This window comes from Pyrus communis, chromosome 7, assembly GCF_041283825.1.
Source record: "Pyrus communis isolate YQ-2024b chromosome 7, ASM4128382v1, whole genome shotgun sequence".
NCBI lineage: Eukaryota > Viridiplantae > Streptophyta > Magnoliopsida > Rosales > Rosaceae > Pyrus > Pyrus communis.
Window position 1 is genome coordinate 8871447 of NC_142571.1, and position 17540 is coordinate 8888986.

The window sequence follows — 17540 nt, forward strand, 5'->3', positions numbered from 1 at the left end:
CTCTCTCTCTCTCTCTCTCTCTCTCTCTCTCTCTCTCTCTCTCTCTCTCTCTCAATATGAGTCAGTCACAATAATTTGGTTAGAATTTGGATTTGACGAGAATTAAATCTAAGACTTCTCTATTATAATTGAAGAATAATAATTTTGAAATATGAAAGAGGTTTGAGAAGAGCATATGAGCTTTAGTTAATAACAGGTGAAGTATGTTTTTCTCTCCCACTGTGAGAGTTTCTCTCCTTCCTTGTAAGAGATTTTCTAGCTTGTATGCTGAGTTATCTTCCGATTTCATCTCTTCTGCCCTCGGTCATTCCTAAGGCCTGAGTTGGTGGCTATCGAATTTAGTTTTCTCTGCAATTTTTCCTTTGATTGTCTCGGATCTGTGCTTTAACTTTTCAAATCCTATGCCATCAATTCCATTTTCTATTCCCTATCTTTCCCATCCTCCACCTCTTTGGATTTCCTCAAACCCATCAGATTTCGAATTAGTAGCCACTTACCTTGAACGCGTTTTGGTGCGATAATCTCAGGATGTTTGTAGAGCTTTGGTGCAGATGTTCACACCACCACCTCTCATGGACTGGGAAGTGCATTTTGTTTCGGTTTGGGTATTCACACCACCACCTCCCATGGATTTGTCTTTGACGGCTTTGTTGCCTTAGGTGACTTTGTTGCTTATGAGTTCTTTCACCAGCTTCCTTTGGTTCGTTGTTATTGTTGCAACATCTATGGTGCTTTATGAAGGTTGTTGTAGTCGTTTTCCCATCATTTTTGTGGAACTGTTTGGTTGGATTTTAGGCGTTTGTTGGGCAGATGTTTTCGGCGATGCATCGGTAGCGGTCGCAAGGAATTTAAGGTTTTGTGTTCCTTTTACTGTTTATGGGCTCAAACCTTTGGAAATTTTAGTATGTTTTCGGTAATAACTCTACCGCTTTTACCAAAAAAAAAAAAAAGGGGATGAAAAGGATGCTGGGCTACGATTACAAAAGTAGCAATTGGAAAACTAGATGTTATACAAGCTAGAACAAAACATAGCTGATTTGAATAATTTACCTTTTTTTAAAGTCTTTTTAATTTGAAAAAGTAATAAAATATGAACAGATTTTTCAAATAGAAAGTGTTGTTGAAGATGTTATGTTAAACTGAGGAGTAGTGCTATACTTATCATCTATTTGTATCATCACTCTTGTACTATCTCTCCAATAGAGGTAGGGTTCACCAACACATGTGAGTCTCATCTCTATTAGAGAGTTGATACAAATAGATGGTGAGAATTGCATTTTTGCAAACTGAGTAGCTAAAATGTTTATTTTTTTAATTTTTTTTACATTGTTTATTTGCTAGTTTAACAAAAATTTAGAGCTTTCTTTAGAGATATTCTAAATACCCGTTTATATATTTATCATTAGAATTTGAGCCATCAGTCACTTATACACAATAAAAGACATTTCAATCGAGGATATGTTTTGCTCTTTTGACAATCTCTAATCCTTGAGTTAAAACCTAAAATTTTTAAAGCATAAAAATTAGGTTTTAACTTAGAAACAGTTTTTCAGCACTAAACCTTATGGGTTAAATATTTAGGCTAAGATTATTAAAAAAAAATTTAGGCTAATTTTTTTTAAAGTACTTTAAAAAAAATTATTTAGACCATCCTAATTAAATTTTATGAACATTTTAACCTAAAAATATTTATATTCCGATAAATATTGAAAAATCAATAAACCGACGCCATGAAACTACATAAAGCTAATACAAACGATAATCAATAAAGCAACTGACACACCCCGACCGAGATCAGGGCATGCTGGCCGTCACGTGAAGGTGACGTAGCCATGTGCGCGTGCGGAAGCTATTAAGAAGGTAAAATAAAAGTACTAATAATTAAAAACTAACTAGCATACAAGGTACTAGTGTATGTGAGACACAATTCAGAGCAAGTCTACAACAGTCCAAAAGGAAAAGATACGACATAAATACACCCGAAGGTGACCCTACAATGGTGAGTGTCTGTCAGAAATGCCGGGACGCCCTCTGGGATAAACCACCGAACTTGCTAGACCACTAGAACCTGGAGGGCGCAAAAACAAAAGCGTGAGTGGGCAAAAACAAAGCTCTTTGAAAACTCTTTAGCAAAATACATTCTAACCCCTCGCCGTAAAACCTGTATACTTCCCAGAAAATGAACATATATACGTATGTATAGGTATGCCAATCATGCTCCACAATATGCCATTCATGCTCCATAATATGTCATTCATAATCTCATAATCAAATGTAAATGCTCAAGCGTAATTCACATCAATAACATATAATCTAGCAGCCGGGAGTCACCTAACGTGACCTGTACGGCTGCATATAGAGCTCCAATCTCAACTCAATATCTGAATCTGCACACGAGTCGGAACCACCTAACGTGGTCTGTACGACAGGCTGGGTGTAATATATATATATGTATGCTCTAGTGCTACGATCACGTGAAGCTGTGCGATAAATCGCGGGTCACCTACAAGTCGGAACCACCTATTGTGGTCTGTACGACAGGCTTGCACCTAACTTGGATCCAAGGCGAGCATGCGGTGCTGGTGAACATACACGTGAAGGCTGTGCCCTAGCCTCGGGCGGGAGCACTAACACCGGGGGTGCAGATTATGAGCTCTCTAAACATTTCAAACTACCATTGCATAACAACATGAATACCGCTTACCTGGCACTTACCTGTGCGTCCACAGCACCAAATACACATATATATATGTATGCCACTACTAATACATGCAATGATGCGTAAACAACATTCATATGATGCTTGGCATAAAACAAATAACCTTTTCTATTTAATTTCTGGGAATTAATATGTATATAGGTATATACGGAAAACAAAAGCCCACTCACTGATAATTAGAAGGGTCGTAGCCCCCCTGCCTCGAGTGTGTACGCTCGTCCTCGGAAAACGAATCACCTATACGCGCAAAAGTTACAAAAACGTTAATTTAAAAGCACCTAACCAACTTCTCGTAAAAACTTCTCATACATTGCTCAAAATGGACAATTGAATATACCAACGTGATCTACACAACCTCAGGATCACACCCATATTTTTAGAATAATTTTTGGACCACGCACGCGCCCCCACGCGCCGTCCTAGGCACGGCCCTACGCGCCCCCCACGCGCGGCCACGTGCACTGCACACTGACGGCATCAACTGACGCCGTCAGGAATATTCCGTTAAACTGACGGAATATTCCGTTAGACTTAACTGACGCCGTCCACTGCCGTTAGGAATATTCCGTTAAACTTAACGGAATATTCCCCTGTCTTCTCCGGCGAGACTCCGGCGCCGGCGACGGCGCCGGAAAACTGGGAAATTTTCCAATTTAGTTTTCTCCTTCGTTTTTCAACCATTTTTCACGATTCAAACGCCAAAATGAAGCTTAGGACTAGTAGAATCACGATAGACTAGTTTCAAGGGCTAAAAATTGCTAGATCATACCTGTCCACAACTTCAAAAGTCGGCCAACTTTGAACTTAGCCTTCCCGACGTCAAAACTCGTCCAACGAACTACTCCCAAGCTCCTGGGAACCTCACAAACACAACTACAAGCTTAGAATCTCCTAAAACAAGCTAGATTAGGTTTGCATGAACAGTGCTCAAATCGGCCATGGTGATATCGACGTGAAAACGTCAAAGTTCTTACCTGGAAATGGCACCACTGGACTCCTCTCAGCCTCACGAGCACGATGGTGGTCTTAGTTTCTCGATTGGTGAAGTATTGGGTATGTTTGTGTGTAAGTCCGTGTGTTTGCAGAAGGAAGAAGAAGAAGAGAGGAACTCGGGGAGAGAGAGAGAAAGACAGAGAAAGACAGAGTGAGGGAATGAGGGAGGGAATCCCGGGAAGAAAAGAAAATGTATGATTGTGTGTGGTCCCTCAACCCACACAACACAACACTAAGCGTAACTAAAAAGATTAGGGGTAAAATTGTAATTTCCAATGTACGTTTCGTTAGTTTCGGGACGGGATGTTACAGCAACACCATGAATTTGGGCCAATAGATTTTTTTACTGTTAGATTTGATCATATTAAATCTCAGCTGTTAGATTCATGAATATATAAATACAAAACCAAAAATTAAATAAATTTGAATATAGACTGTTGGATCAACCAACCGTCCAAATTTCCTGACTGTTCGATTTGTTAAAGAGCCGTTGGGCCTCATTATGGTGGCCAACATGACCCACATACGTGGTGCCTATTTGTGTTAGAGCATCGCGCGTAGAGAGCGTTGGCAAGTGAAGCTCGCTACGTCTGAACTTTTTCTAGGTGCCCCCACTTTCATCCGTGGGCCAATCCACTAACCCAATATGGAATCCTGGCCGGAATTTGCCCCAAAATTGATTTTGGGTTAAAACTCATTTTTAGTCCAAGAGTTGGAGCAAGTTGGGATATGTTTAGAACGTAAAATTTGAGTTTTGCTCCAAGCGTTGGAGTAGTTCTTACGATTTCATAATAGATAGATGGACTATTTGATAAATACAAATAATATAAATATAAAAATAAAATGTCAACTTAGATAAATGATTATTAACTTGTGTAAGGAGTCATTTTGCACATGTGTTTTTCTATGTTTTGATTGGAGGATCTAAATTCTAATCACACTTCTAGGGTAATGTTAGTGTGAAATCCCATTCCTGGTTTTCACTATTGAAAACTAAGTATTTGTATTAACAAGATTTTATGTTATTTTCGAGAATTTATACAAGTTTTATTAAATTTAGATTTTAATTAAACTAATTACAATTTTTGAATTTTGGTCAATAATCGTAGGAGCGCGTTTTATTAAACCTTACAAGGTCACATTAAATACAATTGGACAAAGCTCAATCTTAGGAGCACGTAGGCAAAAACCGTTTGTGAATTGGAATTGAAACGAAGAAATTAGAGACGTTTTAGTTGTTAAAAAAGATAATAATAAAAATAAAAATTAGATGCTGCCAGATGGCAGTAGGAGAGAAAGGAAAATAAAGAGTTGCGGGAGAGAAAATGAGGGGGGAGTGACCAATCAGAAGGGAAGGAATGAGGGAAAATAAGAGGGGAGAGCCAGCGAACCAGACCTCCCTTCGACTTGTTTCTGGCTCGACTCGACCTGGTGGCGGTGCCATTTTTCCCGATGCCATTCACGGAAAATCACAAAAAATCATCACCTGGAGACAACTTCCTAGCCTTCCCTTTTCCATTTTCCATTTTCACCCAAAATTAGAAATAAATTAGTTGTAGTTTTGGTGAAAAAACCAATGACGGGTGCGTATGGGTGTACGGCGACGATTCATTAAATCCGAAGGTAACTCCTTCAACCACCACTACCAATAGACTCCCCTCAACCTTAGGAACAAAGCCCAAGCAGTGGTGGAGGAGGCGTTGGAGCTCGTTTTGAGGTCGAATCGAGAACACCCATTTAAAGGGTTTCCGACGGATTGAGGGTGTTTTTAGGCGTTTCCCAACCCAATTGGACTTTGACCGAGCATGAAAGTTCTTCCCCTTGTTTTGATCTACATTTCTGTAAAATTGGTAATTTTTTGAAATAGTTGAATTTTCCGGCAAGTCAGGGCGCCCCGCCACTGTGAGCAACGGCATGTGGGCTGAGACCCCACCTAACCTTCCTAGGCTAATTTTAATGCCCGATTCCGTATGTGACGTCCGATTGACGAAATTCTGTCATTTGAACATAGTTTTGTTAGAGACCGCAATTTGGTCATTATATGGATTGACGATCCCACTGTTGGATCAACACCAAACCTTAACACATTATAGTACGTAATATTTAAGGACCATAGGAACTGATGGATTGAGAATCCGACGTACTGATCTTCCCAAATTGAATTTCTAAGTTTGTAAAACCAAACGTTGATAGCAACCTAATTCTAGCAATTGACGGAGATCCGACCGTTGGATCATTTCGAAATTTTAGAATATTGTTCTAGAAGATAAATGAGACCTTTAGGAAGTTATGGATCAGAAATCCATAGGCGGATGTTCCAGATTGACTTGTATAGGGTTGTGGACCCCACATTTGACAGAAACTTGACTTTTGGTCAATATGCTACAAATTGATCTTAAATATTAAAATCAGTATTAGTAGAGACTATGTAGGGCTTAGTGGACCTATATTGGTTAGTGAGTTATCCCAGATAATATACACATCGGTTTACTTGTATGGGACATCATATTATGATATATATGTGTTTATTTATCTTCTTAATAACGTGAATGATAAGTATGATAAATGTTATGACAATGTGATCCTAGAATCCTATTAGAAGTATTATGTAGAACTTATATGCTTGTGTGACATATTAGTTGGTGGCCATGAAAAGTTGATGGTGTAGGTGACTACGTTGTAACTCATAGGGGTTGAGGTATGGGTAGGTTATGTGTTGAATATATTGCACCTTGTAGTAGTGGCACATGGATGGTCCTACTTGGTATATTTGCGATGGGGGACCATACGTATTTCAGGGGTGATCATGCTTGGTATATTTGCGATGGGTGATCACCGCCTGCTTGATTAGACAATGCTTATGGTTCTGCTTGGTATATCCGCGATGGGGGGCCATAGGCATTTTAGGAGTGATCATGCTTGGTATATCCGCGATGGGTGATCATTACCTAGAGTATAGGATGTAGTCCTACTTGGTATATCCACGATGAGGGACTATTAGGAGTGATCATGCTTGGTATATCCACGATGGGTGATCACTGCCTACTTTATTTGACTATGTTTATGGTTCTGCTTGGTATATCTGTGATGGGGGACCATACACATTCTAGGAGTGATCATGCTTGGTATATCCATGATGGGTGATCACTACCTAGAGTTAGGATGTGGTCCTGCTTGGTATATTCGCGATAGGTAATCGCTGCTTGCACGATGAAATTATGCCTATGGTTCTGCATTATGCTTGGTATATCTGCGATAGGTGATGGGTGATCACTACCTAGAGTTAGGATGGGGGACCATACACATTCTAAGGGTGATGATGATTAGTTGTAGTTGGTACATTTCGATAGGTGATCATATTTTGGTTGGATTCCGTTGAGTGTTCCGGAATCCCTACTCTTGCTCATTTCCATCAGTTTAGTCCGACCTTATATCCGAGTGAGTAGGAATTGCTCACAGTAGAAGTTGTGTTTATAAATTAGATTTATCATGTTATTACTTGGAATCCAGGTAGGGAATTATGTAGAATTCCTATATTAAATTTCGTGAATTGATATGTTGTCTCCTTGATTGATTAACATAGTTAAATGTTAATATTGTACATCTTTGATTCATGGAATTGCTTAATTTAAGTGATTGTGGAATGATGTGGGGTATGATTGTTATTATTACGATTAGACTTGTTGACCAATGTGGCGAGAGAATAATATTGTGCTGCGTTGATTGTTCTTTGAGATGTTGCATGCTATGTATTGCGGTATTATGTTGAAACATAGTGATTTATGTGATCGATGAAGTGAAAATCTTGGTTGTCATGTGGGTTGGTTATGTAACCTTAAATCTAGTAATTTCAGGCATGTCAAGTTCTAATAAATGATTGAGGAATGCTATGCTTTTTTGCTTGAACGTGTTATGATAAACGTCAGGGTGTAGTGGATGGTGAACTACAAATGGCTTGATCCCTTTTTAGGGTACGTAGACAGTCTAACAAGAAGGTTAGATGCAGCCATAAAGTATACGAAAATTACTATGCAATTTGAATCTTGAATTATGCTTTGTACATATCCCGGAGGCGAAGTATGTTAGGTATACAGATACTTGTTGACATCATGTGTCGATCCTGGACGTATATAGGGATCGGGGCGTGATAATTAGGTAGATCAAATTTTTATCCAAATGATGTGTCACCAATAAGAAATAGAGGTATTCATCAATTTACCCCCTGAACTTGTAAGGATTGGCTAATTTTCCCCCTCAACTTTAATTTTGGCCAATTTCCCCCCTCAACTCTCATAATTAGTCAATTTTCCCATTCAACTTTAATCTTGGCCAATTTTCCCTCTCAACTCTCATAATTAGTCAATTTACACCCTACTGTTAATTTTTTTAATTTTCCATCTATTCTTCCGTTAAGTAGGCATCCGCATGACTGCCTTTAAAGGGCAAAAAAGTCATTTTCCCTACACTTTCTATCTTCTTCCTTTTCTTCGAACTTTCTCTTGTTCTTCCTTTTTGTTGAAGCTGAGCCCGTGACTGCCACCAATGCCTCCCTCCTCTACTGTTTACAGCCCAATCCATTTCATATGTTGCTTTTGCAGTTTGCAGCTGCCCACACCCCGTCACCTCATCCTTTGGCCTCGTCTACCTCTGTTAAGGTGTAGGGAAACCTACTTAACGGAAAATGATAGTAGGGTGCAAATTGAAAAAATTGACAGTAGGGTGCAAATTGACATTTTTTTTCCTTCAAAGGCAATCATGCGGATACCTACTTAACGGAAGAGTAGATGGAAAATTAAAAAAATTAACAGTAGGGTGCAAATTGACTAATTATGAGAGTTGAGGGGGGAAATTGGCCAAAATTTAAGTTGAGGGGAGAAATTGACTAATTATGAGAGTTGAGGAGGGAAATTAGCCAAAATTAAAGTTAAGGGGGGAAATTGGCCAATGGTCACAACAGGGGGTGAATTGATGAATACCTCTAAGAAATAAGCATGTTACTCAACACTTCAGTAATAATCCAATCATCAACAACCACATCATTTGGTTTAAAAGTTTGGTCTCTTTAGCATTACCCATATTTCTATTTGTGCCTTGTAATTATGAAATACAGTATGGGAGAAGTATATTAATCCTTATAATTTATATATAACAAATTTCCCTTTAATAAAATAGTAGTATTCATCTTTACTGGTAAGTGAGAGATCTTAAATTTGATTTTCACCAAAAAAGAATTTGAATCATATTGTTGCTAGCCATTGTAAAGATTAACCAATTCCCCCACCCTCTTAATATAGATAATATCGTTGTTCAGAAAAGATAAAAAATAAGTGAGATGCGCTATTAAGGATCCCTAACTTTATTTCTTATTGTATCAAACCAAAACCTCCTATATTGATCTCTACCATTCTTCTATCAATTACATACTTTATTTATTATTTATTTCTTCTGTCATGTAAAAAGAAAAAAAAATGAAAAATATCCCACCAAAAGGAAAAGGAAGGTACATAATAAATAACAAAAATTTAGTCTCCATTAACGATCACGTACAAAACGAAAAGGTGGAATAAAAAAAAAAATCCAACGCTTTACACTTGGGGAATCTCCAATTACTCTAAATAATGCAACAATTAACCAGCATTAAATATTAATCATAAACCACTAATCAATAATTCATGTGGCATTGGGGACACTGTTGTGTTAAGATCACTTAGCCACTGATCAACAGCAGCTAGCTGGCTCATCTCAACCCGGCTTGTGCTACCCGACTCGGCTTCAGCCGCCGTTCGAAGTCCAATATTCCTCCTTTTCGGCTTCGGCGACCCACTTTCTGACGAGGAAGAAGAAGTGGAGAACTCCGGGGCACGCCGCTTTGCTGTTACTCGAACGGGCTCACATCCCTCCGAGCCAATAAGATGAGGGAAGTTGAGCTTGGCTTTAGAGCCGCGCATCTTAAAAGCGGCTTGGTCATAAGCCAATGCCGCACCCTCAGCCGTCTCATAAGTCCCAAGCCACACTCTGGCCCCGTTCTTCTTGGGATCCCTAATCTCCGCCGCGTATTTCCCCCATGGCCTCCGTCTCACGCCTCGAAAGTGCTGCCGCGACGGTGGCGTGTGAGTCTCACGCGCCACCACTACCTCTTCCCTGACAATCTCCCAAGGCTTCGGTTTCACGGGTGTGGTCTCAACAACATCAACGTGATGGTGATCTGATGATGGACTCCACCCGTCTGTGCCATCAGACAGAGAACCAACAATGTCGTTAGTGTCCAGTTCCACTTTAAACGGCATGTCCATCCAACTTTCCGTCGAGAAGAGGGTGTTGAAGCTTAAACTCTGGGAGTGCATTGGGGGAGGACTGCCTGAAGCTGTTGGTGATGATTCTTGCAAAGTAGTATCAAAATTATCGTCGAGAAGGTGTTGCCGAATCGACTCCAAAAGAGCAAAATCAGACACCAAGCAAATGTCTTCAAACATTTTTACTTGTTAGGGTTCTGGAATTGGTTTTGAATAGGCTTTTGGAGGTTGAAGGATGCGGTAGTAGTACTGTAGATACTAGTTGTTGTTGTTGTAGTGGTTTAGACCTTGTGTTGTGTGTATTTATATGTGGGCAATGAGGTATTGCTTATAATTGTAACTTTCTTACCAGTACTGTTATCATTTCCATGAAACTTCATTATTGATCAAGGTTTCCCACATGCATCACATGTTACAATACTTATTTACTAAATAAATAAGTTACTAATTTCGTGGGTTTAATTAATTGATTCATCTATTTGTCACTGACTCATATCATTTATTTTTTATATATTTCGATTACAGTGATTTCAAATGGCTACATTGCTGCATGGCAAGTGGGCAGTGGCACAGTACAGGTCAATCCTTGGCCTGAATTATTGTATCTCAATGTTGGTTGGTGTCTTGGCGGTAGTGGCTAGCATGCATCCATGTAATAGACCAAATAACATCTCTTATATATATATATATATATATATATAGGAATGTGCTATCAACACACCCCATTTTACTTTTCACACACCCTTGATAATTTCTGTCCGTTGATTTTCTTCAATTCATCTAATCCAACGGCCGAAAATTAAAAAGATGTGTGAGAAGTAAAATGGGATGTGTGGATATCACACCCCTATATATATATATATATATATATATATATATATATATATATATTGCTAGAGCTAATTCTCTCAATATAAAGTAAAGAGTAATGGTAGGCAGATCACTTTTTTTTTAGAATAAATTTGCAAATTATGTGCTATGTTACCAATAAAAAAAACATGTTAATCAACACTTTAAAATAATCTAATTATCAACTACTACGTCATATGATTTATAAATTATAGTTTAGATAGATAGTCTCCTTAGCATTACCCTAAAATAAATAATTGAAAAAATATATATAATGTAAAATAATAATAATAAAGGGTTATAATTTTCTAATAACAATTGGGTGACTTTTGATCTATTGGGTTCTAAAATGGAATAATATTCATCATCATTTGTGTTTTTTTCCAAGCTAAAGAACAAAAACTATCACTTCGTTAATTATAAAATGGGGATATGAACTACCAAAACACTAATACTAGCAAATTATTTCGTTAGGTATAATGGGCACTATAAGTATTATAGTAGCTGAAACAATTCTAAAGTTGAAAAAAAAAACATGCTTATAAATGGATTTTTTAAATTTGAAAATTGCACATTTACTAAATTTATATTATTAAATTGGAAACTATTGGAAGATAAAATAAAAATAATTGATTTTTACATACATATTATATTACATAAATTTAAATAGAGATCTACAGGAAATGTCTAACACACGTTCAAGGCAGTCACCAGCCTAGTTTAATGGCAGCTAAAATTTTATTGTCATTTGTCCTTCCACAATAAGTTCAGTATCTTTCTTTTCTTTATCAATCAGATCGAATATTTTCGATTGATTGAAAAGAAAATACTTGTAAACGAAGTTGTTGCTTGGGACTCGGAAGACAGGCCAACGGTACTTATTCTTTTTCAATTTTAATCAATCTAAACAAAAAAAATAAAAAAATCATATTACTCAACCTATCAAGATCCAATAAATCCGTCAAAACTTTTCTATAAAAACTGGTAAAGATTCTTCTGGCCACACCCCCGAATTCTCTCTGGTGCTATTGCATTTGATGTCGTGCTTTGATCTTCCAATCCTAACCTTTGATATTAAATCGGATATGGTTGGAGAATCATGTTATTATTTTGAACCTTTACATTTCATGAAACAGTTAATACTATTACTAGGAGAAACCTCCCAATATCCAAGCTAATAATGCATTAGGGAGAAGCAAGCTTAACGGTCAGTGTTGATCGATTGCACGATGCCTTTCTTAGTGTTGACTTTAAAAATTACAAAATTTATGTGGCATGTAGGTTGAGCAACTGAATAAGCTAACTACGAACTTCAGTAACTGATTGCTGATATAGGCATGTCAATTTGCCACCAAGCTTGGCTGTGCGAATAATTCTGAGTACGGTAATGTAATAGAATGCGCTCCTAACTCCTGAATAGGGGACCTCGACCAAGGATGGAACACTCTGGGCTTTTTTTTAAAACCTGAAGACAAGGTTATACCTTTTGCTATGAAATTCAAACTTCAACACCACGTTTAGCAACTTCAACTATATTTTTAAAAATATAGGTGCACCGAATTGGTATTAAATTGTAGGGGTAAGATACTCAAAGGAGATGAGTATCTTTATGGTGAAGGTGGTTCGGCCGTTTGGTTAAACATCAAGTTCTCATTTTTTACTAGTTATTAATCCCAAGTCTTTGTTGGCAAAGTGTTTTTTTGCTATTCTTTCGTTGAATGATGTCACTTGATTAGCTTTCTTGGCAAAGTTGAGTCTTCTAGGATCGGATATTCCCAACTGACTTTCAGAGTTTGGCATATCGATGGCTGAACCACTTTCACCATAAGGATACTCATCTCCTTTGAGTAGGGGTGGACATGGTTTAGTTCAGTGCGATTTTGAGTGGAATCGAAACTGAAACCAAAACATTTTGCGGTTCGATGCGATGCTGTTTTGAAGCCAAAACAGAAATGAAACCAAACCGTTTGGTTCATTTCCTTGTGGTTCAGAGGGTTTCGATTTGGTTTTTGAGAAAAGATGTACAATTTAAAAATTGCACCTATCCATGCATAAGACGCTTTCATTTTCCACACAATGCGTTAATTAATGACCTGCAGCAAAACTGCACCAAACTTGCAGCAAACTGTAGTAAGATTATACGAAGAACAACATTTTTTCAAGATTATACGAAGTTGTTATAAGAAAAAAGAAGCTTAAAAGTGGCAATGGCCTAATGTTCTTTTTTAACAAGAGTTCATGGCAGTTTGCCCCCCTCCCCAACTTCAATGTGAGGGATTTCAAAGTTCACAGAGGTTTCCAGAGAGAAGTGAAAGTGATTGTTGTCTCTCTCTCTCTCTCTCTCAATAAACGAATTAGCTTTCTAGTTTCTACATAAAGTTGATGTATTGATATAATTAAGCATTTTGTGTGGTATGGATGGAAAGGGGTGGCATTTTAGTGTGGTTGAGTCCATACTAAATGTATGGACTCTAAAACAGCAAATTAAAACACCACATTTTAATTGAGGTGCGGTTTTAGTTTTGTTGTAGTTTCAAAAGCCAAAACCAAAACCAAACCGTTTCACTACATTGCGGTTCAGTTTCAAAACCGCAAAACCGAACAGTTTGGTGTGGTCCGATTTAGTTTGTGTTTTGGTTTCGATTTTCAGTTCCAAGTGCCAACCATACATTTGAGAATTTTTTGGGGCCCCTGCAATTTGATACCAATTGGGCGCACTTATATCTTTATAAGTATAGTTGAAGCTACCAAACCTGGTCATTTAAGATCCATATCTACACAGTGATTTGCATAACACTCTCTTAAGGTTTTAGAAGTCAAGGCCAAGAGTGTTCCTTTCTCGGCTGAGGTTGCCTGATTGAGAAGTCAGAAGTGTATTCCATCACATTCAGAATTATTCGCCCGACCAAGTTCAGTAGCTAATTGGCACGCCTACTTTAATATTCAATCACAAAAGGACTTAGTTAACTCTTTGTCCTTGGCCTGCACGCCAAGTAGGTTGTGTAGTTTTTCGGTTCAACATTTTGGCATGCCAATGGGACCACAATGCTAAAAATTACGAAGTTCAAATGATGTTTCAGTATTGTATTTTGGCTCGCACTACAAGAAAAATGAGCACTGCACACAATAAATTATATGTGCCCTTTGAGGCCAAAAAGCACCAACAATTGTGCTCATAGACCAATAGCAACAATGCAGCTACTATCTTTGTGTTTGTGCCCTCTATGGGTGTCACCATTTGTCAAAGGGCACAATATGATCTTTGTTGCCCAAAAGGCTTAGCACAAATAAGGGTAAATATATAAAAATATATATATTTAAATTGTAATACCATCAATAAGAAATTATTCATACATATAATGAAAATAATTCGTAATACATTTTTTATTCCATGAAAAACTAATAACTAAATCTAAGAACCTAACAAATACCATTACTCTCGAGTTCCTCGCATGCCAGACAACCCTCAACCACCGCAAACAACCTTCAGCCCCTGCTCCAGCCTCTGAAAAATTTATTATAAGTCGGAAGAGAGGAAAGGTAACTTATCAATTCTAATACACAAAAAAAAAAAAAAAACATGTAGTTACTCTCCAATGGAATAACCAGACAAAAGGAATCACCAATGGGAAATAATAATGCACTTAGTGTAGCATATACAGAAGGAACAAACTTTTATAATCCAATACAACAAAGGAGAAAACATATACCCTTAAAAGAATAAAATTTACCGGAAGGCGAAAACCTAACCTGTTCTGGGATGGAAAAATCTGAATCTCAGCATAGGCCCAAGTTGCACTGGCATCAATTTCCCCTCCATTTTCAATGCGCTTAAAACTAAACCCAAGTAGAGCAACCTGTATGGGAAAAAAGGGAAACAAAGTTTAGGTAAAAAAATTTCAGCATTTGAAAATGCAGATTTACAGAAATTCAGCACTTAAACAAACTAAAAGCCTACGAATTCAGTGTAGTAGATACACATACATACATACGTACGTACGTACGTGCGTACATATACATATAAATTCAAAGATAAAAGAAAAACCAAACAATTTACAAGAGCAAAGAAAATGAAGGGATAAAGAATGGAAGGCATTAGGAAATGAACATATTTTATGATATGTTAAATGGTTTTAATAAGCACTAGATTTGTTTCTTTTCCTTAACTTTTCTGCAAATTTAGTTGTTATGTACTTTTTGTTAGTAAATGGAAAAGGGAGAAGTTTTTGGTAACATTAACACTGTTTGTTTTCTTAAATGAAAAGATGCACAACACAAAGCATGAACAATGCATGCTTAAGTCTCCAAAACCCGATGTCATAGGTTCGAATTGGACTAAAATAATTAAGCACAAATCCAAATTTGACCTCCATTACGCATCTCGTGTGCATACAGTGTATAATTTTCTAGAAATTTGAAGCCAAAACCATGAAATATTTGACCCCAGCCATAAAACGCACGAAATAATTTCTGAAAAATTGAAGCCAAAACCAAGAAATATTTGACCCTAACCATAAAACCCACGAAATCATAAAATACAGGCAAAACCAAGAAACCCAGCAGCCATAAAGCATATGAACCCAAACATTAATACTCATGAATATTGACTTTGAAATCAAAACCCATAAACAAACCTTTAAAATATTAAAAAAATTATTCCCCAAATATTGTAAAGATACCCCATCACTCATACTGGGCTTTGGCTCATGATGATTCATCCAATCCCATCTGCAACCTTCATGAGAGCTTTGGTGGATGAATTATTATCCATTAAACACCAAGCTTTTGGGATTGTGAGTTGGGAATTGTACTGCCACCCAAAATTTAGATGCGATCTGAATCTTGGGTCACCAGTTCGAAAACAAAGGAGAAAGGGGACTGGTGAAAGGATGGCTATCGGTGAGAGAGAAACGGTTAGTGCCGGTGAGGTGGGTTGTTAGAGGGTGAGTGCATCGTTAAGGTTCTTCGACAGAGAGAGAGTAGAGAGAGGGAAAAAAAAATTAGAAAATGAGAGGAAATAACACATTTATATACGAGGGCAATTGGGTGATTTTCAGTTGTGGAAAAAATCATATTTTTGTCATATTGTTGTGCATGCCGTGTGCATGCTATGTGCATATTAAAAAAAAAATCCTATTTCTATCCAAAGATTAAGAAAATATCCTATTTTGGGGTATTTTCCAATAAAATAAGGAACTTGATTTCCCAACTTTAATCCCAAATTCAATCTGATAAAAAAAAAATATTTTATTAAAATGCATGTGTTACACGTATAGTAAGACAAATAAAGGGTTGCTTGTGATGGAGAGAGCTTTTGACCCTATTAGGCTGCGATGTCACTTATAATCATGGAGTCCAACATACCACGCTATAAAAATCTACACGATCTATAATTCGATTAATTTATTTGATTTTGGATTATTAGTACTAATTAAGTATCACATAATTACTGCACGTGACAAAAATGCTACAAAGAGTTCTTAATTATTGCACGCACTGCCATGAAACTTGAAAGTCGATCGAAGCTGCCTGCGATGCTTAATAAAGCTATAGCTTCTGTAACAAATTAAACAAAACATGATCACAAAAAACTCTCTCCATATAAATCATTCACAAGAATCTTCAACCCAAACCCATTCATTCAATTTCGTGCATTATATACGTACACAATATACAGTTTAGAAACATGTACGGACAGGAAACCCTAGAACTAGAATCGGACGATTTTGCTCTTCTTGAATCCATTCACCAACATCTTGATGACTTGGAGCATCGGGCAATGAGTGTTAGCCCAAATAATGTTCCAGTCATATTTCCAGTTTTAACAACGGAAGATTGGTGGGAGTCATTGTTTGTAGTCACTGATCATGACGCGCAGGCTGCCTTTGGAGGTTTGCATGGCGCTGTAAAGAATGAAGCAGCGGTGGCGCGTGAGGTTTACGCTGTGAAACATTATAGAGGGGTGAGAAGGAGGCCGTGGGGGAAGTACGCAGCAGAGATAAGAGATCCGGCGAAGAACGGTGCGAGACTGTGGCTTGGGACTTATGAGACGCCAGAGGACGCGGGGTTGGCTTATGACCGAGCTGCGTTTAAGCTACGTGGCTGCAAAGCTAAGCTGAATTTTCCTCACTTGATTGGCTCGAGTAGCATTGAGCCCGTTAGGGTTACCCCTAAGCGGCGCCGCTCGCCTGACCACTCGTCTGCGTTGGCATCGACATCGGATGGTTATGAAACTCAGATGCCAAAGCGAAGTAAGGCTGGGATTGAATACTTGGCTGCTTGAGATAGAGTATAATGTAACAAGTTATGAAATTCTTGCGTTTTCTTTTCCTCGTGTTTAAAATTTTACAGTGGCCTAAATATTTTACTGTGAAAAAAAGACCTTGAAAAAAACTAATAGGATCTTGAAAAAATCTCATAGACCTCGAAAAACTCTGAAGTTGACCAAAGAGAACCCCTAGGCACTAGTGGAGGGTGAGGAGGTAGAGCGCTGTCTGTTTTCCTCCCCTCCCCTCCCCTCCCCTCCCCTCCTCCTCTTTTTCTTTTCGTTTAGTGTAATTTCTTCGGGTGAATAATGTTCCTTTGTGGTGAATTTTCCTATGGTGATTTGATATGAGGTAGCACTAGTGGAGGGTGAGGAGGTAGAGCGCTGTCTGTTTTCCTCCCATCCCCTCCCCTCCCCTCCC

At 37.9% G+C, this 17540-nt stretch overlaps 2 protein-coding genes and 1 long non-coding RNA gene across 3 annotated transcripts; 1 reads left to right on the forward strand and 2 right to left on the reverse strand.

Annotated features, from left to right (window-relative positions):
• Nucleotides 1-9224: 9224 nt before the first annotated feature.
• Nucleotides 9225-10286, reverse strand: LOC137733301 (ethylene-responsive transcription factor 2). The gene has a single exon (XM_068472455.2). The coding sequence runs from the start codon at nucleotides 10183-10185 to the stop codon at nucleotides 9361-9363; it is 825 nt and encodes a 274-aa protein (XP_068328556.2). The 5' UTR covers nucleotides 10186-10286; the 3' UTR covers nucleotides 9225-9360.
• A 3905-nt stretch (nucleotides 10287-14191) lies between these two features.
• On the reverse strand, nucleotides 14192-14647 carry LOC148695673 (uncharacterized). The gene is made up of 2 exons (XR_015964898.1): nucleotides 14605-14647; nucleotides 14192-14359 (listed from the first exon to the last, which is right to left on the reverse strand). It is a non-coding gene; the product is annotated as an uncharacterized LOC148695673 (long non-coding RNA).
• A 1808-nt stretch (nucleotides 14648-16455) lies between these two features.
• Nucleotides 16456-17336, forward strand: LOC137734228 (ethylene-responsive transcription factor 1-like). Its single transcript, XM_088698029.1, has one exon. The coding sequence runs from the start codon at nucleotides 16541-16543 to the stop codon at nucleotides 17135-17137; it is 597 nt and encodes a 198-aa protein (XP_088554155.1). The 5' UTR covers nucleotides 16456-16540; the 3' UTR covers nucleotides 17138-17336.
• Nucleotides 17337-17540: the final 204 nt, after the last annotated feature.

Excerpts from the sequence above, each read along its gene's own strand:
- LOC137733301 (XM_068472455.2), bottom strand. The coding sequence starts at position 10,185 with ATGTTTGAAGACATTTGCTTGGTGTCTGATTTTGCTCTTTTGGAGTCG.
- LOC137734228 (XM_088698029.1), top strand. The coding sequence starts at position 16,541 with ATGTACGGACAGGAAACCCTAGAACTAGAATCGGACGATTTTGCTCTT.